Source organism: Equus quagga, chromosome 5, assembly GCF_021613505.1.
Source record: "Equus quagga isolate Etosha38 chromosome 5, UCLA_HA_Equagga_1.0, whole genome shotgun sequence".
Lineage (NCBI taxonomy): Eukaryota > Metazoa > Chordata > Mammalia > Perissodactyla > Equidae > Equus > Equus quagga.
The window spans coordinates 41,198,330-41,219,572 of record NC_060271.1 but is presented as its reverse complement, the minus strand read 5'-3'; the positions used below and the strand labels follow the sequence as shown (position 1 = coordinate 41,219,572).

At 43.6% G+C, this 21,243-nt stretch overlaps 1 protein-coding gene across 5 annotated transcripts in view; it reads left to right on the top strand.

The window, feature by feature from the left end:
• The window catches only part of UBE4B (ubiquitination factor E4B), a 122,278-nt gene that overhangs the window by 96,314 nt on the left and 4,721 nt on the right, over positions 1-21,243 (top strand). For 4 of the 5 annotated variants that reach the window (XM_046661000.1, XM_046660998.1, XM_046660996.1 and 1 more), the window contains 5 exons: positions 454-689; positions 8,004-8,130; positions 9,875-10,019; positions 14,654-14,788; positions 17,435-17,626. In XM_046661000.1, coding sequence (XP_046516956.1) covers positions 454-689; positions 8,004-8,130; positions 9,875-10,019; positions 14,654-14,788; positions 17,435-17,626 — 835 coding nt within the window. The remainder of the gene's footprint in view (positions 1-453; positions 690-8,003; positions 8,131-9,874; positions 10,020-14,653; positions 14,789-17,434; positions 17,627-21,243) is intronic. The other variant, XM_046660997.1, reaches the window with a different exon arrangement.

Sequence of the window (21,243 nt, the reverse complement as noted above, 5' to 3'; positions counted from 1 at the left end):
AACAGTTTATAAATATCTGCGTGAACATTCAAAAGCCAAAAATACCCACGTCTATATTTTGTACCAAAATTTTTCTCAATTGTAAAATTGGAGAGAGCTTACAAAGAAATGGTTTGAGTTTTACTGATACTTGAGATTGTTTTTAAATTAAAACAACTCTATCAAAAATTTTTTAAGTCTTTTTGGTAGTGAAGATCTTATGTGAAATTCACTTTATGAGTGAATCAAAGCTTTGCTTTACTTTCTAAAATATAGCATGTTATGGCCAATAGATGCAATAGGTTTTAAATTTATCTAGTTATGATGTAAACAGTCCCTTTAAACTCAGCAAGTTAAAGGGAATTTAGTATCCTGGCTCCTAGACCTGTTTGTCCCCTTTCCCACTAATGACACCAGCATCCCCCCAAGTTGAGTTTCTCAGAGCTTTATTTCCTGCTCTTCTCGCCTCTTCAGATACTCTCCTCAGGTGCTTTATGAGCCCTGTACTCAGGATATTGTGATGTTCCTCGTTGTGATGTTGTGTAACCAGAACTACATCCGAAATCCGTATCTCGTGGCCAAACTGGTAGAAGTCATGTTTATGACCAATCCTGCTGTTCAGCCACGAACCCAGAAGTTTTTCGAAATGATTGAGAACCATCCTCTCTCCACCAAATTGTTGGTCCCTTCCCTGATGAAGTTTTATACAGGTAGGTTCCTGGGTACACAGGTGGGCAAGGTTGTCTAAAGCCAGTGGATAAAGTTACTCTAAACTGTTACCTAAAATCCTGAAGTCCACTTTTTTTCTTTTTCTTTCTTTCTTTTTTTTTTGGTGAGGAAGATTGTGACTGAGCTAACATCTGTTGCCAGTCTTCTTCTTTTTGCTTGAGGAAGATTGTGACTGAGCTAACATCTGTGCCAGTCTTCCTCTATTTTGCCACCACAGCATGGCTTGATGAGCGATATGTAGGTACACGCCTTGGATCTGAACCTGCAAACTCTGGGCATGTGAACTTACCCACTACACCACTGAGGCGGCCCCCTGATGTCCACTTATAAGTATAACCTACTAACCAACTGCCAACAGAGCATGTACTGTTGGTTATTTTTCCTGAGTTGTGGAAATATTACATTGACCATTCTACATACTGGTCCCTGGTGATTCAGCAGGATCCGTTGAAAGTCAGATTGGTAATACTGAGATCCACTTGATATCAGCAGCACAACTTGATGTTTTTAACTGAAATTACCTCATTCATTTTGCTGGGAAAGATTCGCCCTGAGCTAACATCTGTTGCCAATCTTCCTCTTTTTTTTCTTTTCCTCCCCAAAGCCCCAGTACAGAGTTGTATGTTCTAGTTGTAGGTCCTTCTGGTTCTTCTATGTGAGCCGCCACCACAGCATGGCTGCTGACGGATGAGTGATGTGGTTACACACCTGGGGGAACCAAACCTGGGCCACCAAAGCGGAGTGTGCCGAACTTTAACCACTAGGCCATCAGGGCTGGTTCATTTTAACTTGGAACTTACGGCATTAGTTTCACACCACCTTACTAACCCAGAGTTTCAAAACTGTGGGTAAAACAGGGAGCTTGTTAAAAATGCTTGTTTTGGGGGCCCCCCCCCCCAAACCAGTGGACTCAGGATCTCTGGGAGTCTGTACTCATTCACTAATTCTACCCATTTATTGAGTGCCTACTATTTGCCAGGCTCTGAAAACACATCACACACTCTGCAAGGAGCTCTTCCTCTTCTTGTTGAATTATATTCCAAATTTTCATTTTTTTTTTTAATTTGGCTTTTGAACTGCGAATGTGTTTTCATAAAGCTGATTACCTATGGGGCCTATTCACCTGTCCTCTATGGAAGGCACAGGATTGTGCAAATGGAACATTTTCCCTCTGGTTTATATATTTCTCAGGAAAGGAGGTGTGTCTTGTCTGTCTTGTCTTCTGTTGAACCTGGTACATTCTGGGCCCACAGTAAGTGTCTGACATCTAGTAGACTGTGCTCGTTGTGCCCTTGGAAGAGGCACTGGCCGCCCGGAGCACCTTCCCTTGCTGTTCGCAGCAGCAACAGCAGTTTGGGGATCCGTCTGTGCTCTGTGACAGCCATCCCTTCCCTGTCAGTCAAGACCTGCTCCTGCTCGTTTCAGGCTGGTGCTGTCATCTCTCTCTTCACTTTTAGGGGGTCCAGGACTCTGTCTACCTTCTTTTTCTTTTGTCACTGTTATTTTGTGGCATCTTCTAAGAGTTTTCTCTCCTTCCCTTAGCCTACCTATATCCTCTTAAACCTAAAGCAAGTACATAAGCCCTTTGAAGTTTTGTTAACATCCTCACTTTGGCAACAGCAGAGAACACTCCTGGCTCAAAGGCCCCTTCTTGGCTCCCCAGTTCTCCTCTTTTCTCTTTTAGCTCTAGTAGTGAATAACCATCTGTCATTCAGGTACCAATGGTGCATTATATATATGGTGCCTTGCACATATCAGGCATAGTTAAACTGCAGATAATTCTGCATTTCTTAAAATAGTGGTGAGGGTACCTCTTTTCTCCTGTCAGACTCACTTTTAAGATGAGAATACCTACTGCTGACATGGTTGTAGAGAAATAAACTAACCTGCAAAAGCCTATTTCATGCCCCTGTAGATCTTGGTGCAGAAGTAGTGCTATGAAACCCTGTGAGAATGTAAATTGATAAAGCCTTCCTGGAAGGCAGTTTGGCAGTCCGTACCTAAAAGCCTTAAAATTTTTTATATCCTGTATATCAATCAAGGTCTAGTCAGGAAAACAGAAACATGCCAGTTATTTTAGTAGAGAGAATTTAATATAAGGAGCTTGTCAGATAGGTATTGGAAGACAGAAAATGCAAGTAGGAACATTGGGTAACACAGATTATAGGTGTGGGAAGCAGCTATCATCTGTCCCTGGGGCTGGGGGTCCAGGGGAGGAGGCTGGGGTTATTGGAATCTAGCAGCTCAAATAAGGACTTGGATAGAACTGGGACCCAGGTCTCTGGGGAAGGACACTGGCCAGCTGGTGCTGGTGTCTCTGAGGTCAAGCAAGGTTGCTTGTCCTGCAAGTGTGGAACCAAGCTAGGAACTGGAACCAGCTGCTGCTGCTGGGCCAGAGAATCCTCGCTGACAGGAGCAGCAAACCAACCAGAGGTCCAAGGCCCTTCTCCCTCCTGTTTCCAGTTCTGCAGCACCCCCTGTTGGCAAACCTAACAGGGCTTGCTGGCAAACAGGGTCCCAGCCACAGCATCCCCAAAGCCAAGTATAGAAAGTGGATTTGGGGCTGAGAGACAGCAGCTAAATGACCAACAAGCCCTCTTACATCTGAACTTAATTTCTAGTGATCTATTGTATGGGAATAATTATAAATGTATATAAATGTTTATTACAGTATTCACCACAGCATTGTTTATAATGAGTGTGGTGAAAATATTTAAAACAACTTAAATTTCTGCCAACTGTGGATAAATTAGGTAAATTATAGTTTGTCCATACAGGGGATCTATATGAGCCATGAAAAATAGTGTGTTATTTACATTAAGTGGTTTAGTAATAAAAAGTTAAAAAAATGCCAAGTAATGAAACAATATTTAAAGTATGACTACATTTTGGTAATACACATGTGATAGAAAAAGGTATAGAAGAATATACACCAAAGTATTAACAGTGAGTTGGTTGTTTTTGAATAGTAGAATTGTGAACAGTTTAATTTCTTTTTTCAAAATTATTTGAACTTCTTAATTATTCTACAGTAAACATGTATTGTTACTGTTAAAAACAAAAAATGTTTACTGAAACGCATTTTGTACTCAGTTGGTGCCCTGGGCGGGTCACTGTGGCTCCAGGATGAAGGACAGGGGTGTGTGTGGGCGTGTGGAATGGGGCTGAGCCCAGTGGGGCCTGGCGGGTAAGGTCCCAGGAGCCAGGGGTGGGTGTTGTTCTCCGTTTCCCCTTTGCCACCAAGCAGTGTGCCCTCTGGCCCTGGACCTCCTCTGTAGTCATGGAGAGATGATACCCGAGCTAATAATAGCCACCACTTACTGAATACTTACTAATCCTTTCACTTAATCTGCACAGGAGTCCTCAAGATGGGTGCTATAAATATCTCCATTTTACAAATGAGGAAACTGGAGCTTAGGAAGGTCAAGAAGCTTGCTGAAGGTCAGCAGCTAGCAAGGGGCAGCAACCTCAGCAGTTGGACTTGAGCACAGGTGCTCCTGAGGGCTGCGCTGTTCCTCCTCTCATTACCAAGGGCCCGGCGCCGGGAGGTCCCTGCAGGGGGGCGTCACAGACACTCCCCACATGTCCGTCGAATCCGTGCTCAGTCCTGACTCTTGAACGTGTCTGACTCTCAGACGTGAAGTAGAGATGGGTGTCTGGAACAAGCTCCTCTTTTCCACCCTCAAAGAGTATTGTAGCTTAGAAAATTCTCAAGATCCAATTTTTGTTTCAAACATAAAATTAAGTTTCAAAATAAGAGTGTTTTATTTGTGTCACAGCAGTCAGATCCTTAAGCACCAGCTCTCAGAACTTGGGAGAACACTGATAACCAAGACTTATTTCAAGACTCCTCTTCCCCGAGCTGATCTGACTCAGCCAAGCCAGCCTTAGCCCAAGTAGATTCAGTCACTAATTCAACAAATAATTGTGAAGCTCCTACTGTGTGTCAGCACTGCTTTTGATGCTGGGGCCCAGCGGTGAAGATACCAAAATCCCTGCCCTCCTGGTCAGGCGTTCTCGTTGGGAGACAGACACCAGACCCATAAATAAGATACTTTCACACAGTGAGCGTGGGAGGAGGGCATGGTGCTACTTTAAGACACGTGCGTCGTCAGGGAAAATCTCTGAGGAGATGACTTTGGAATAACACTGAAAATGAGACAAAAGAGTGAACCATAAGAAGATCTCAAGGTGGTAGGCCACAAGGCAGTAGGAAGGGGGCAGCAAGTGTAAAGGCCCTGTGGCCTGTGGCAGCTTAATGAATCAGGCAAGAAGACCTGCAAGGTGGGAGCCCAGTGAGTGAGGAGAGTAGTGAGCTCTGCAGGGGTCTTATTTTTATCCCAGGCCTCTTAGAGCTTTATTGTTAGTACCATTGAGTCCATCCCGACTCCTAGCAGCCGAGTCCAGCACAGCAGAACCCTGCCCTGTCTTCTTACGCCGTCCTCTCATCTTCTGGCGTACTATCACACAGTGCTCTGCTGCTATTCATAGGGTTTTCACAGCCAGTTTTTGGGAAGTGAGTGGCCAGGTCATTCTTCCTAGTCTGTCTTAGTCTTGAAGCTCCACGGAAACCTGTCCACCATGTGTGACCCTGCTGGTATTTGAAATACCAGTGGCATAGCTTTCAGCATCACAGCAACACGCAGCTGCCACAGTGGGACAACTGACAGGCGGCTGGTGCGGTTCCCTGACCTAAAAACAAACCCAGGCTGCAGCAGTGAGATCGCGGAGTCTTAACCACTAGACCCCCAGGGCTGGCTCGCTCTCAGAACTAGGACTTAGGAATTTGAGCTTGGGCTGATGCGGTTTTGAGGGAACGTTAGGAGTGAATTTAAAGGGAAAAAAACATTAAGAGAGATGTATATTGATGCGGAATAAGTTAACTAGGGTTACTTAGCCTCTGCTGTGTTTGGCATACGGCATAGGTATTATGGGCAATTTTGAGGATATAAGAGACTTTGTGTCAGCCCCTCGGGATCTGTGTCCTGTAGACTCTGCTAAATCGGCTCTTCACACTTTAGTTCACACTTTTATACAATTAATAAAATGACACTTAGTTCATCTTAAAGAAACATTGACCAAATGGATATACATAAGTGCTTTCAGGTCTTTGTATGATAGGTGTTAATTATCTTATTCCTTTTATTTTTAAATAGCTATTTTTTTTATAGTCACAAAAAAATATGTGTTCATTAGGAAATATAGAAAATACCAAGAAGAAAATAAAAATCATTGATAATCTCTGCGTTCAAGAGAGAATTTGTTAACATTTTGCTCTGTATTTTTCCAATTTATATATTATACATATGTGTGTGTGTGTGTGTGTGTTTTTTTTCCAATATGATTGGACCCAAACTGTATATTTTGTTGGTAACCTGTGGTTTTTACTTAACGTATCACAATTATTTTTCTGTGTTCTCTCTTGGGCATTTGGATTATTATATTTTTTTCTCTAATATAAATAATACTTTAGCGAGTATCCTTGGAGATCAGTCTTTGAACATGCCTGTATGGGGGGGCTCTTTGGGTGGTTTTTTAGTCACTCAAAAAGAGATTCTGGCTTTTTGTTGTTGTTGAGGTATAATTGACATATAGCATATTAATTTCAGGTGTTCAGTGTAATGCTTTGATATTTGTGTACGTTGTGAAATGATCACCACAATAAGTCTAGTTTAATTTTTTTTCTTGTGATGAAAACTTTTAAGATATACTCTTAGCAACTTTCAAATACGCAGTACAATATTATTCACTGTAGTCCCCATGACTTGTTTATTTTATAACTGGAAGTTTGTACTTTTTGACCCCCTTCACCCATTTCACCCGCCCCCAACCCCTTCCTCTGACAACCACCAGTCTGTTCTCTGTATCTGTGAGCTTGGTGTTTGGTTGGTTGATTGCTTGGTTGGTAGGGTTTTTTTGTTTTGTTTTTAGATTCCACATATAAGTGAGATGATACAGTATTTGTCTTTCTCTGTCTGACTTATTTCACTTAGCATAATACCCTCAGGGTTCATCCATATTGTTGCAAATGGCAAGATGTCATTCTTCTTTACGGCTGAATACCATTCCATTGTATGTATAGCACGTCTTCTTTATCCGTTCATCTGTCCGTATTTTCACGAATAGAATTGGTGAGTCAAAGAGATGATCCTATTGATGACTTGTGATACATTTTGTCAGATTACCTTCACCATTCCTTCCCACCTGCATTTATAGTGTGCTTGTTGCCCCAGATCATCATCTGCACTTAGTATTGTCATTTTTGTAACGTCTGCCAATTTGATAGGTGAAAAACGGCATCTTATTTTACTTTTTTATCTGTTTCTTAAGCCTTATCGTCTTTACCTGACAGTTTTTCCTCTCTTTAAAATTTGTCATGAATTCAGGAATTTCTCATGCTGAAGCTATTTGTCGTTTGGACAACTAAGTTTGATCTTTGCTCCATTTTAATGGGTACATGGATGTTGGTAATTGGTAAATGAGTGATGAGTATGTGGGGACTCACTTTGCTTTTCTCTGTTGTGGTACATGTTTGAAAATGTCCCTAAGACAAAAGTATTTAAAATAATAGCCACTTTATTTTATTTATTTTCGGGTTGTACACTTTAATATTTACAGTAATAATCACTTTAATAAGCACTTGGCCCTTAATAGAATTTAACCCAATTTTCTTTCTGCTCAGGGATGCTCATTTAAAGTGCTGTGGATGGGGCCAGCCCAGTGGCATAGTGATTAAGTTTTTGTGCTCTGCTTCAGTGGCCCATGGTTTGCAGGTTCGGATCCCAGGCACAGACCTACACACCGCTCATCAAGCCATGTTGTGGCAGCATCTCACGTACAAAATAGAGGAAGATTGGCACAGATGTTAGCTCAGGGACAATCTTCCTCAAGTAAAAAGAGGAAGATTGGCAACAGATGTTAGCTCAGAGCCAAACTTCCTCACCAAAAAAAAAAAACAGTGCTATGGAATTTCTATAAATTAATAACTTAAAATTGGGGGAGGTATGATAATTCAGCTTCTGGTCCTTGGTGAGTTGATGCTGCCTCAAAGATGCCAAGCCATTTTCTAGCTGTCTGGTTGGCTGTGTCATTGCCAGACCTTGATTGTGAAACTTTTGTTTTCAAAACCACCTCATAATTTCTCTCCTGCCTTACATGTGAGATATAGGTGAATTTTTATCTCAACTCTGAATTTTCAGATTTGTATTCACTCAGTAACATTGTAGCGGCAATAACTGCTTTTAGAAAGGTTAAGAAAGTATATATCCTTCAATCCCTTTGTCTTTCTTCTGTAGATGTTGAGCATACTGGAGCCACCAGCGAGTTCTATGACAAGTTCACCATTCGCTATCACATTAGCACCATTTTTAAAAGCCTTTGGCAAAACATAGCTCACCATGGCACCTTTATGGAAGAGTTCAAGTGAGTATTGGGCCCCTAACGTCACAGTGTGCTCTCTTGCAAATCACAGGTAAAGTGGCTGCTTAAAAGCTTTCACAGCTGGGTTCTTGTTGACTCTTTGCTTGGGCTCAGCCTCCTCTAAGTTTTCCAGATGGTACTGCTAAATGTAAGCAGGGTTATCTAAATGTCTGTGCTTTCGAGATATTGCTGAACTTTAGATTTGCCAAGATACTTTGAGGATGGGATACATAAAGAAAAAATCTGTAACTCTTCTGAGATCATGTGTTAAGTGTTTTTGATGTTTCTGTGGTAACAGTCTTAAGTGAAGTTGTCAGAATGACTGAAAAGAGGGACTGTTCTCGGGTATGCTATCAAGCTTCAGAGTTAAGAGTGGTAGGAGGACTTTAGATTTAGAAGCGCTTAAGTTAGGGTTGTCATTTGAAGCTTCTTTCTTTGGAGTAAGGCCCTAAACCTTAATTAGGGACTTTTCATCACTTGCCTGAAGTTTCAGCGTCTACTTAAACCTGGACATTAGTAATTGCATTTAAATTAGTTAAAAAAGAAAAGTGCTTTAAAAAGAAAGGTAGATGAAAATGTTGAACTCTCGAATTATTCTTTGGAGGAAATTTTATCCCATCTACTTGGATCTTTGGCAACCTTTGATCAAGTCTAGCTGTCACTTGTTAACTGAGTTATTAGTCAATAGTATACGTATTACCAGTGGAATAACCGCTTGTTCTATAGCCTTCTGCAAAGTGAACTCTTTAAGTTAATTCTTTGTTTCCACGAACAGCTCTTAGAGTCAGAATTATGTTCCAACAATAGCCTGGCGCAAGCTTAGACCAGGGAGGCCCGTGGTGTGATCTGCATGGTGCTGATTGGGAGCGCTCATCCGGAACTTCCCATGTCCCTGAAATCCAGGCCTCCCACTCCTGTTCATAAGAGTTTCTCTTCCCTGGGCATGGGCTTCCCACCCCCTGATTACACAGGGGCAGATCCTGAAGCGTGGCTCCTCTTTTCTCTGCTAATTTGACAGCTACAGAGTCTAACAGAGATAGGCGAAGCCATGCCTGTCACCAGCAAGTCCTCCATTCAACGTGCTATGCAGGACGGTTCCATAGATTGGAAGCTTCGAGCTTTATAAAATAAGTTAATATCCTACTTCATCAATATTGCAGCTTCTAATTTTTCTTCAGTGTGTCTTTCTTTATAATGAGGAATAACTGTATCAGTAGTTCTCTTATCTCTTATATGTTGGTAATTATTTGTGCCTTCTTTGTATCTTGGTGAATTTAAGCATATTTTCTTTTCTAGTCTGGAGGAATGTTTTCTCTACTTAAAATCCTTGAGGGAAGGAGCCAGGGGCGTGCTGGTAAACCTACTCTCTGGAGAAAAAAAAATTGCAGCATTTGCTGGTTTTCTGGGATGTAAATACTTCCACTGCTGCCAAATTTAAGCTGCCAAGGGAATCTACTTCTAAGATTCCAGAATATTAGCAGTTGGCTCTTATGAGCCATGCATGGTGTCTTCAGCACTCTACTGCAATGAGCTTATCACAATTAATTTAAAAGAATAACAAATTATAAGGAGAGACTTGGTAGTCCTTGACCTCACCTCTGCAGTGCCTGAGTTGTGCTAAGGTGTAGACAGTCTTGTAGGGCAAGATGGTTGGCATGTTGGGTGGAGGCCCGTTTTCTCAGGGATCTGCTGTAGTGTTTTGCTTCAGGGAGATGAATGACCATGGACCATGTAATTGGCTTTTCAGCTCTGGGAAGCAGTTTGTTCGCTATATAAACATGCTGATAAATGACACGACGTTTTTGCTCGACGAAAGTCTGGAGTCTCTGAAGCGGATCCACGAAGTGCAAGAAGAGATGAAGAACAAAGAACAGTGGGACCAGCTGCCCCGGGTGAGGCCATAGTCCAGATACTGGCCCAGCTTTGCAGGGAATCTACCTTTGGACCTGGGCAGAGCTCTGCTTCAGGGGCTGCATTTGTGGGTCTGATGACTTAGATCTAAATTACTTGTCGGTACAGTCTTGTGCCGCATAATGATGTTTTGGTCAACGAGGGACTGCATATATGATGGTGGTCCCATAAGATTAGTACCATATAGCATTGGTGTACAGTAGGCTCTCCTATCTAGGTTTGCACAACGACGAAATCGCCTAACGACACATTTCTCAGAACATATCCCGGTCGTTAAACAATACATGACTGTACCTGTGACCTCCCACTGTGGGCTTCTATGCAGTTATATCCCAGGTTGGGGATAGGAGAAAACTTAAACACTTGACCTAAAGCTCAGAAATGAGTTGAGAAGTCTTCAAAAATGTGTCCAGAAAACTTTATCTACCTTTTTAATTTTAAAGGGCTTTTTTAGAGAAGAGCTTTTATTGTTTGAATATGTTCGTTAAGATTTAGGAAAGTAACTAGGAAATAAGTCTCTAGAAGTCTGTCTACTAGACAAGAATTTGATTTGTTCCTATGATCTTCTTTAGACAAATACTGTAAATAACTAAGGATTCTCATGGGGAGTTTTTTCCTTTCCATTGATCTTGGTTTTTATATTCAGTTAATAATTGAAAAGAGGCTTGTTCTGCCAGATTCTGCAAGAAATTCATGCTGTGCCAGTGACAGCATACTTCCCTCTCCTGACGTTTACTGCATCCATTTAGATGGTTCCCTGGCCAGTTGCTAGGCCCTTGACAGCTGCTGGTGACTTCGTGTTTTAGTCAGTTCCGTTCCTGATGTGGTTAGTCTCCAAATCAGACCTGCTTTCCAGAAGGAGTTCTCACGTACGATATGGGAAGACTACTTTTTCTCTACTTGCAGTAGCAGTCTTAAAATGAAAGTATTGCTGAGGTTCTAATGCTGTGGAGTCAAAAAGTATCTTAAAAGTAATGTATTGAAACACGTTTAGGGAGGGTTTTCATTTCAAGTATTTCTGCAGCTTTGATGAGAATTTTACATCTTACTCTAGCCAACATACTTAAACTACAGACTTAAACCCTTCGAGGGGCTTCCATGAATGCCAGATTTCTTCTGTGTCCATGACACCATGCTCCTTGAGCCCCTCTAATTGTGTTCTTGGGATAGGGTAGTGGTTGTCTTCTTTTTCATCGGTGCTGTACTGGCATCGTCTACAGTCTGTCCTGCCCACTACCCTCATATTCATTTCTAAACACACCTTAAACTATCCTGTTACTGTGCCTCCAAAACCTCCCTCCCGTTGTTCTCCATTTGCCTCAGGATGGAGTCAGCCCCAGGCCTGATGCTCCACGCCTCCCCAGGGTGGCTCTGAGACATCCTGCCAAGCTTACCTTCCATTGCAGTCAGTCAACTCGTCTGGACCAGTCCCCAGGCCCTCAGAATGTGCTGGGGAAACAGATGAGACCCTAGTGAAAGAGCCCCCAGCTTTGGAGTCCAGGGCCCTGGGTTTGAGAACTAGCACTGCCACATATTAAAAGTTGCTTAATCTCTCTTTCCTCACCCATAAATCAGAGAGAATTCCTGCCTTGCCAGAGATTGATGAGGACAGGCGGAAGATGGCCTAGACTTCAGGACCGGCCCACAGAAAGTGCTCGGGATGTGTAGCTCCTACTGTTTCGTTTGCCTTGAGACAATCCCCTGTCCAAAATGCTCTACTTTCTATTCTTATGTGTTAAAATCCTACCCGTTTTGTTTCTTTTTTAAGATTAGCCCTGCGCTAACATCCACTGCCAATACTTCTCTTTTTGCTAGGGAATATTGGTCCTGAACTAACATCTGTGCCCATCTTCCTCTATTTTATACGTGGGATGCCTGCAACAGCATGTCTTGACAAGCAGTGTGTAGGTCTGCACCTGGGATCCAAACCAGCAAACCCTGGTCTGCCGAAGCGGAGTGCATGAACTTAACCGCTACGCCACCAGGCCAGCCCCCTGCCTGTTCTTTGAGTAAGGTCTTGTCCAAATACTCCTCCGTTGTTGGCCTTCCCCAGTCAGTGTAGCTGCAGAGTCTCACCTTTCTCTACACTTTTGTAGTGCCCACTTTATGTCACTCGTGATTCTTATCTTGGACCAGCTTATATTGTACATGTGCTATATATAATTATATGTATTATATAATTATAATATGTAATCCCATATCAGGGATTATAGCACATTATCTCGTTCACAGTCAGTTCTTAATAGCATTTGTTTATGAGACAACCAAACAAGTATATTGATTTTTCTGTGTTAATGGATAGGAAAGGGTGTAAATAATCCCTAACAAGTGCTATTTCTATTTGACTTTGAAGCCACTTCCTGCCTGCCTGCTCCTCCTCACCTCCCCACCCTCTAAGCGTTGGAGGACTCCTGTGCTCAGCCCTCAGACTTCTCCTCTTCTCTTTCCACACTTGCTCTCTAGGGTGGTCACTCAGTGAGAGTCTAGTTGGTATTTTGAGCATAGTGGAATTTTATGTCATAATAATTCTTTATTTTGAGAGACTGCGCCATACATTGCAGGGCATTTAGCATCTCTTGCTCATCCCCATTTAATGCCAGTGATGTTACCCTCCTACCCCAAGTCATTGGGCAACCAGAAACACTCCCACACATGACCTGATGCCCCAAGTTGAAAATCACTGTTTGGTGATCTCATCTTTTCCGAGGCTTTAAATCTATATTCTGAAGACTCCAGGATGTGCTTCTCCAGCTCAGATCTCTCCTGATTCTAGACCTACAAAACCAGCTGTTGACATGTCTTTCTGTCTGGTGGTCTAATAAGTATCTCAAACTTGTCTAAAACTGGACCTTTGGTGTTGTTCCAGGTCTGCTCTCTGAGTCTGCCCAATCTCACTAAACGACAGCTGCATTCCACTAATTGCTCTGGCTTCACACCTTGGAGTCTTCCTTGATCTCTCTCTCTCTCTCTTTCTCTCTTTCTCTCCTCCCCCCACCCTCCCCCCCAAGTGCCTCTAGGCTCTACCTTAAAATATATCCATTATCTGACCTCTTCCCCCCACCTTCAGGCCACTGCCACCTTCTACCTTTATTACTGTAATAGCCCCCTATTTGATCTCAGTCTCCACCCTGATAAAATCTCAATCCACTCCTTATCACCACTCTGCTCAGAACCCTTTCCGGCTTCCCTTCCCAGGTGAAATCCAGAGTTAGAGAGTGGCCTAGAGGACGCTGCAGTATCAGCCTCGCCACTTTCCCTTCACTCACTCCGCTCAGCCACACTCGCCTCCTTGCCCTTCCACCGACCCATGAGGGCCTTTGCACTTACTGTTCCCTGTACCTGGAGCAGTCTTCCCCCAGATTTTTGCTGACTCCCTTCCTTCAGATATCTGCTTAAATGTCGCCTCTTCAGAGAAACCTTCCCTGACCACTCTTTCCAGAATAGCATCCCCTGACCCCAGCGCACCATTTCTCTCCCCTTATGTGCTTAGTTCTTCATACTATCAGACTTATTATGTATCTGTTTGGGTGTTTGTCTGTTTATTGCTTGGCTCCCTATGTGGAATCTAAGCTCCATGAGGGTGAGGAGCCCTATTGGTCTTGTTCTGTACTCTTATCTCCAGTGCCTGAAGGAGGGGCTGGTCTGTAGAAGGGGCTGGATAACATTTATCGATGAATAAATGAGACACCCAGACACACATTTAGGTAGTTCCCCCCTCGCTGCTGTTGTGTCTTCCCTGGTTCAGCCTTCCATTCAGTAGGCGCATTCTTGACCAAGGGGCAGTGGACAGGTCACCCAGCAGAATTGTTGCAGAATCTCCGCCGAGCACGTACTCAGAAGGCGCTTACCCAGGGGGCACTCGTTTGGCAACTTCAGCTGTTCTAGCTGTTTCCCCTCCCCCAACATAAAGTAAACTGGCCTCTGAGCAGATGGAGGATTTGAGTCTTTACTGATGTTCCTGCATTTTATCCATCTCAGAGCCTTCAGTGTTCTACTTTATTTTACCCATAAGTCAAATACAGCTTTTCATCTTGTTTCCCAGCCTATGGCAGAATTGGAGGAGGATGGTGCCAGAAGCACGCAGTCTGACACTTGGAAGGGGTGACAGCCTAACAGCATGGAAAGACAAACTTCAAAAGCTTAGCAGTCTACAGGCGCTTGATGTGAGGGCAAAACCTGTAGACCTAGTGTCATAGCGTAACACATCACATGTTTTTAAACTAATGCTGCCTGAGTAAAAGTTATTTAGGGAAATGAACTCTCCTTTATTAGCGCCAGTGTGTATTCGGCATGACACGAAGATTCGCTTATTTCATCCTGTGTAGACGTTGATGGGGACTTCTTTTATCATTGGGAAAACTGAGTCTCCTGTGAGTTAAATAATGTGCCACGGTCACCTTATTCAAAGTCCTAAAGAGTTCTGATGCGGAAAGGAATAAACTTGAGTTATCTGGAAGATTCGCTGGTGTGAGTTGTTAGGTCATTCCGTAAGAATGCTGGCTTTGTTACGCACTTCTCCAGTTATGAGCTGACTGTGTTTTTCTCTGCACTTGGCATTTTGGTGAGTTGCCGACCCGTCCTGAGATGTGTTTGGCTTCTGTTCAATGTCTCGTAGGATCAGCAGCAGGCCCGTCAGTCTCAGCTTGCTCAGGACGAGCGTGTTTCGCGCTCCTATCTTGCCCTGGCCACAGAAACCGTGGACATGTTCCATATCCTCACGAAGCAGGTCCAGAAGCCGTTCCTCAGACCAGTGAGTAGAACTCAGGGTGTTTCTTTTGTCTGTTGGATTCCACATTCAGATTCTATCGCTTATAACTAAATAGAGTTGTAGAAATCCTGGACATTTCAGCATTGCGGTCACTGAAAGTGAAATTCCGTTACTGATTCTGTTCCCGGTTATGCTAGTTGATACACACAGCGCTCTGTTGATAGACTAAAGTCTGCGAGCGGTCACTTCGAAGATAACTTAATTCACTTTCTGCTTAGGCAGCACGTTGAATTATTAATGTTGAAGCTATGACATGTTTTTGTCGTTGTTGGTTCCTATATTTTATTTATAGGTGAAGTATAAGATAACATCAGTTAGAAGTTAGAGTATACTACGTAGAAATAATTGTTAATGTGTAAGATCTCTGGTTCTCTTAGGGGTAGCTTTGTTACACTCAAGAAGGCAAAGGTTAATGAGAGCCATAATTTGAGTCTATGATAGATCAAAGGTAGTCAAAATGTTTGGCCTTGACATGATTTCTAAAGCCTGGGTCCTGTTTCAGAAATTGAAACAGCGACAACTGAAGATCCCCGCTTTGCTTCGGCCTCCCTCGCCCGATACACCGTTGAGAAGCGTGGTGGTGTGGCTAGGACAAGGGTAGTGAAGAAGGCAAGGAGCCTGAGACTCGGTAGTTAGTTGGCTATACGGAGACAAGGTTACAATGGGGTGGAATTTTACCACGTGTCCTTCAGTTTCCGTATTCACTCTTCCCTGGAACATTGTCACCACAGCCCAGCCTGTGTGCGACTCCAGAGATGTCTCCTCGCTCCCCTTGCCATTCCTTGTCTCTTCATAGATAGATTTCAGCACAAGAGCAGTGGAACCTGAAACAAAACAGAGCTCACCATTGAAAGCATAAGACACTGCAACTAATTTAAACAAGGTATTTCAGACACTTGCTTCCCGTAAAAGTTTGCAAATGGAAGTTCTTTAAACTTTTTCTATAAAGGCCAGACAGCAAATAGTTTAGGCATTGTGGGCCAACGGTCTCTGTCACAGCTACTCAACTTTGCTGTTGCAGTGCAGAGGCGGTCGCAGGTAACACATAAACAAGCAAGTGTGGCTGTGTCCCAGTAAAACTTGGTGAAAACAGGCCTCAGGCCGGATTTAGCCTGCAGCTAACAGTTTGCCGATCCCTGCACTAAACCGTGTTTCGTTTTGTGTTCAGTGGCTCCAATGGCAGTGCTATTTGATTTTTAGAAGGTAGGAAACTGTAAAAATTACTTGATACTAAATTATCATAAAGCCTATTTTTAGTTCTAAATTCTTCATTTTATAAAGGAAATTCTTGAAAGCTAAGTCTAATGTTTTCATGTCAATTTAAATTCTTTTTTTTTTTTTTTTTTGAGGAAGATTAGCCCTGAGCTAACTGCTGCCAATCCTCCTCTTTTTGCTGAGGAAGACTGGCCCTGAGCTAACATCCATGCCCATCTTCCTCTACTTTATATGTGGGATGCCTACCACAGCACAGCTTTTTTGCCATTCAGTGCCATGTCCACACCTGGGATCCAAACACTGAACCCCGGGCCACCAAAGCGGAACATGTGCACTTAACTGCTGCGCCACTGGGCCGGCCCCCAAAATTCTTTTTTTTTTTTTTTTTTCTGAGGCCTTCTCATTGATCTGTTTATACCCCTGGCCATAGTCTTCTGCCTTCAGTCTTTGCTGGCCTGCTTCGATGTTTCCTTTTCCTCTGCTACACTGATTTGCTGGCTAGCTCAAAATGTCCCACTTCAAAAAAAAATACCAACTCTATCCTATTCTTATCACTCCATTATTTCACAATTTCTTAAGAATTAAATACAAGAGTACTCTACGTTGTGTAGAAGCAGGTTCTTGAAAAGCAGGGTTTGAGTTCTAAATCCAATCACTAAATTCAGTGAAAACCTTGTTACTTAGAAAAGCTTTCACTTCTCCTTTTTTGTGGCCGGTGTTTACTCTCGCGCTCTCTCATCTAAGCCAGGTTTTCCCGTCTCAGGTCTGCTTAAAGTGCTGTGTGCCCAGCTGTACTAGGTGAGGAGTCATCTTGTGGGGTTATTGCATGTTATTTGATAATTATTTTTTAGTTGTTTCATTTAAGTTTGCTTTGTCTCACTGGCTAGACTTAAAACTAATGAAGACATAAATTCTGTGTCTTTCTTTCGCATTTCTGCCCTCTTTGCATCAGAGCACACTGCCTGAACTGCCAGGGACTTCTGAAATTTACACAAAAATAATGCATAGAATGATGACTGAAAGAACATACTCTAAAACTTCTGTGACTTGTGTTATGATGATGGAATTAAGAATAACTCCCCCTTGTTTATCTGTTTCTCAACAAATTTGGAGTGATCCTTGTTTTTATAATTGAAAGCATGAATTTAAAGAAAATATTGCCTTTCATTGATATTTATAAGTATTCCATCAAAATGCAACATCCTATTAAATATTAGCATTACTGGATTAGAGATGGCGAGTAAAGAAAATTTTGAACATAATATCCTTCTTCAGCTTCTGATACACAGCACGTGTAAGGGATTCTTTGAAGATTAATCCTGCCAATTCCTGTGCCTCCACTGAAATGGGAGTTTTTGGTCCTTCTCGCTTGTCTCAACAGCATGAATTGTCCTTTATCCTGTGATTTCCTAGGAACTTGGACCCCGATTGGCTGCGATGCTGAACTTTAATCTCCAGCAACTTTGTGGTCCCAAGTGCCGTGACCTGAAAGTTGAAAACCCTGAGAAATATGGCTTTGAACCAAAGAAGCTGCTGGACCAACTCACAGATATTTACTTGCAGCTGGATTGTGCTCGGTTTGCTAAAGCCATTGCTGATGACCAGGTCAGTGCCCAAGGGAGCAGGCGGTTTCAGAGGGACGCTGGGGCTCGGGCTGCTCCACTAGGTGACCTGGGTTTGCTTCTCTCTGGATTTCCTGGCAGACCCTGTGCGATTACGTATCCATCTCTCCCTGGATTTTCCCCACTTGGAATGAGGGAAGGTGATACTTTTCAAAATGTGGTTTGAGAAGTTTTTAATTTGTAAATGGAAATAATGACCACAGTGGCAAGGGGAACTTGTCTGGTGTAAATGGAGATGAATTGATTGTTTTCCTTTGGGGGTAAAGAGCAGATTTGCCTCCCCGATCTGTCTCTAGTTGAGTTCTTAACCCATCCTGCTAAGGGCCTTACTTGACAAACCCATTACATTCCCAGGTTTTCTCAGGGAATCCAGATCTTCTTCCCAAGTCCGCTGCTTTAGCGCTGCTGTTACTTTTGTGGCTCTAGGTTTCAAGCCTTGTATGGTTATCTTGACATTTCCCCCACCTTTATTCCTTGTGTCCCTCCTGATCGTCTCAGTTTTCTGTTTTTCATTTCCACAGCTACCAGTTTAGTCCAGGCTGCCCCTGCCCAGCCTCAGTGTTTGACTTTCCAATACTCTCATAGAGGCCTTCCTCCTCCCCCGTGTTCTTCTGTCCTGCATTATTTCAACATAGTGATAGTTAATGTTTATTAACTGTATACCAAGTTTGAACCACTTTTCCTGTTTTCACTCATGTGATCCTCACAAAATCCTGTAATAGAGGTTTAGTTAGATTCCTCATTTTAAAATGAGGCACAGGGGCCAGCTCCGTGGCCGAGTGGTTAAGTTCACACACTCCGCTGCAGCGGCCCAGGGTTCGGATCCTGGGCACAGACATGGCACTGCTCGTCAGGCCACGTTGAGGTGGCATCCCACATCCCACAACTAGAAGGACCTGCAGCTAAGATATACAACTATGTACGGGGGGGTTCGGGGAGATAAAGCAAAAAAATAAAAATTAAAATAAAATGAGGCACAGAGAGGTTAAACAGCTTGCACAGAGTTAGTGTAGGGTGGAGGCAGGATTCATATACGGGCAGTCTAGCCCTGAGCCTATATTCTTAGTCTCTCTGTTCTCCACCTAAAATGCCCAAAAACGGGGCCAGCCCAGTGGCATAGTGGTTAAGTTTACACGCTCCACTTCAGTGGCCCAGGGTTTGCCAGTTCGGATCCTGGGTGCAGACCTACACACCGCTCATCAAGCCATGCTGAGGTAGCATCCCACATAGAAGAACCAGAAGGACCTACAACTAGGATATGCAACTATGCGCTGGGGCTTTGGGGGCGGCGGGGAGGGTGGTGTGGGGAAAGAAGAAGATCGGCAACAGATGTTGGCTCAGGGCCAGTCTTCCTCACCAGGAAAATAAAAACACCCAAAAAGTTCCATGCTCATCTCTGTCTCTCCATCTTTGTTCATGCTGTCTATCCAAATGTTATTCACATCTCAGGTTAACTATCAGTAGGCATTCAAGGAGATTCTTTACTCATATCTCATCCAAGGGTTAAAACAGGGGAATTGTGACTACTTTTTTAAAAATAACTGCTTTATTGAGATATAATTCACATTTCTAGGTACTTTGAGATGTAAACAAGAGGTGTGGTCTTGACAAAGTGCCTGCAATGAATAAAACCACGTATGTCTAAAGCAGTTTTTCCATAAAAAGTAGTGGTAAAGGAGGAGGTTAGGAGTTTGCAGTTATTCTGGGGAGATACTAAAATGCTTTTTTAGCCTACAGCTATATAATACTACACGTATTTAGAATGGAGGATAAGTTGTAGCGTGTAGAGAGGGAAAGGCAATGGAAATGCTCCCCAGTCGAGGTTGTCATCTGCCTCTGGCAGAGGCAGAGTGTAGCTGGGCCTCTCTAGCCTGGAAGAGGTCGGGGGTGGAACGTCCCAGGGACTCTTCCATTTTTACTGTAAGAGACTTGGAAGAGTCATTTGGAGTGCTCCCTTTTCTCCTGGCACGTATTGCTGTGGCTGCCACATCGCAAGCGGTTAGTGTAACACAAAGTTTGCAGTGTGGATGACCGCAGCACACCCAGTGAAGCAGTGAAAACCAAGTGGGTGACAAAGGAGTGCCTCCAGCTCCCTTTCTTGGTGACCAACAAAACGTCCCCCCTTCGGGTAATGCCTGTGGATTGCGGTGGTGGCCTGTTGTGGCACCTGGCTTGATTCCTAGACAGCAGTTTCCACTCAGTGGTCCGTGGGTCTTCTGGAATGTCTAAATAGCCCTGCTCTTAGACCCGTGAAGCAAACATGCACAACTGCCAGTGACACAATGTGGAGAAAAACAGATTTTAAGTGGACTTTTTGTTTCCTTTTCCACTGTAGTGTTTGTCTTGGTTCTTGGGCATTTTTTGTTTGTGTTGGCTGTAAGCTGATTAGGGGCCTGCTGATTTGATTGTTCTGGAAGAGGGTTTGTGGGGCTGGGAGAGGAAGACGGAAGGCTAGAAAGCTTCAGAGGAGAGGTGGCAGAACTTTATTTTCTCCTTTGGGGACCGGGGTCTTGGTTTGTTCTGGTGTGTCCTGTTCCCTGGGAAGACAAAGCCAGAAGAAAAAGGCAGCTGTGCAAGGCAAGAAACTGAGAGACTGCTCTCTGTGCGCACCAAGAGCAGACTAAAGACAGGTGTCCAGGAGAGCTGACAGAAGGCAGCAGCACGAAGAGCCGCTGAGCTTTACACTCACAAACCTGAGGAGAGAGCCCCTGCCCGGGGAGGTGTGGAGCAGGACCGTTCTCCCTGGAGCTGAGAGGGCCCAGGAGAGGGACTTAGGGGGACTCGGTGAGCCGCGCGGTGGCCACGTCCGGCTGTGCTTCTGCGGGCGGACTCCGGCTCTGTGTGGGCATTGGAGATGCGACTTTTGTGAAGCGCTGTCTGTTCACACCACGTTCCATTAAAAAATAAATGGTAAAGAGCCCATCGGAAGTCTCCCTTCTCTCGTGCAATCTTCCTTTTTTTTTTCTGGAGGTGAAATCCACCTAATATAAAATTAGCGCTTCTAAAGTGGACGGTTTGGTGGCATTTAGTACATTCACAGTGTTGTGCAGCTGTCACCTCTATTTAGTTCCAAAATATTTTCTAGTCCTCCAGATAGAAATCCTATGTCCATTAAGCAGTCACTGTCCATTCCCCACTCAGCCCAGCCGCTGGCAGTCACTCGTCCAATTCCTGTCTGTATGTTACCTATTTTTAGATGTATCTATTTGCCTATTCTGGACATTTCACATCAACAGAATGATACAGCGTCCAACCTTTTGTGACTGGCTTCTTTCACGTAGCATGATGTTTTCAAGGGTGACCCCTGTTGTAGTGTGTGTTCGTACTCATTCTTGTTTCCGGCTCCATGATACTTTGTTCCATGGATATACCATGATTTGTCTATCCAGTCACCCATTAGTGCACATCTGGGTCGTTGCCACCTTTTGGTTATTGTAGTTAACACTCTTAGGAACATTCATAGAAAGGTGTTTGTTTGGCTACCTCTTTCCCTTCTCCTGGGTACATACTTAGAAGTGGAATTGCTGAGTCACGTGGTGGTTCTGTGTTTAACTTTGTGAGGAGCTGCTGAACTGTGTTCGGCGGCGGCTGCCCCACGTT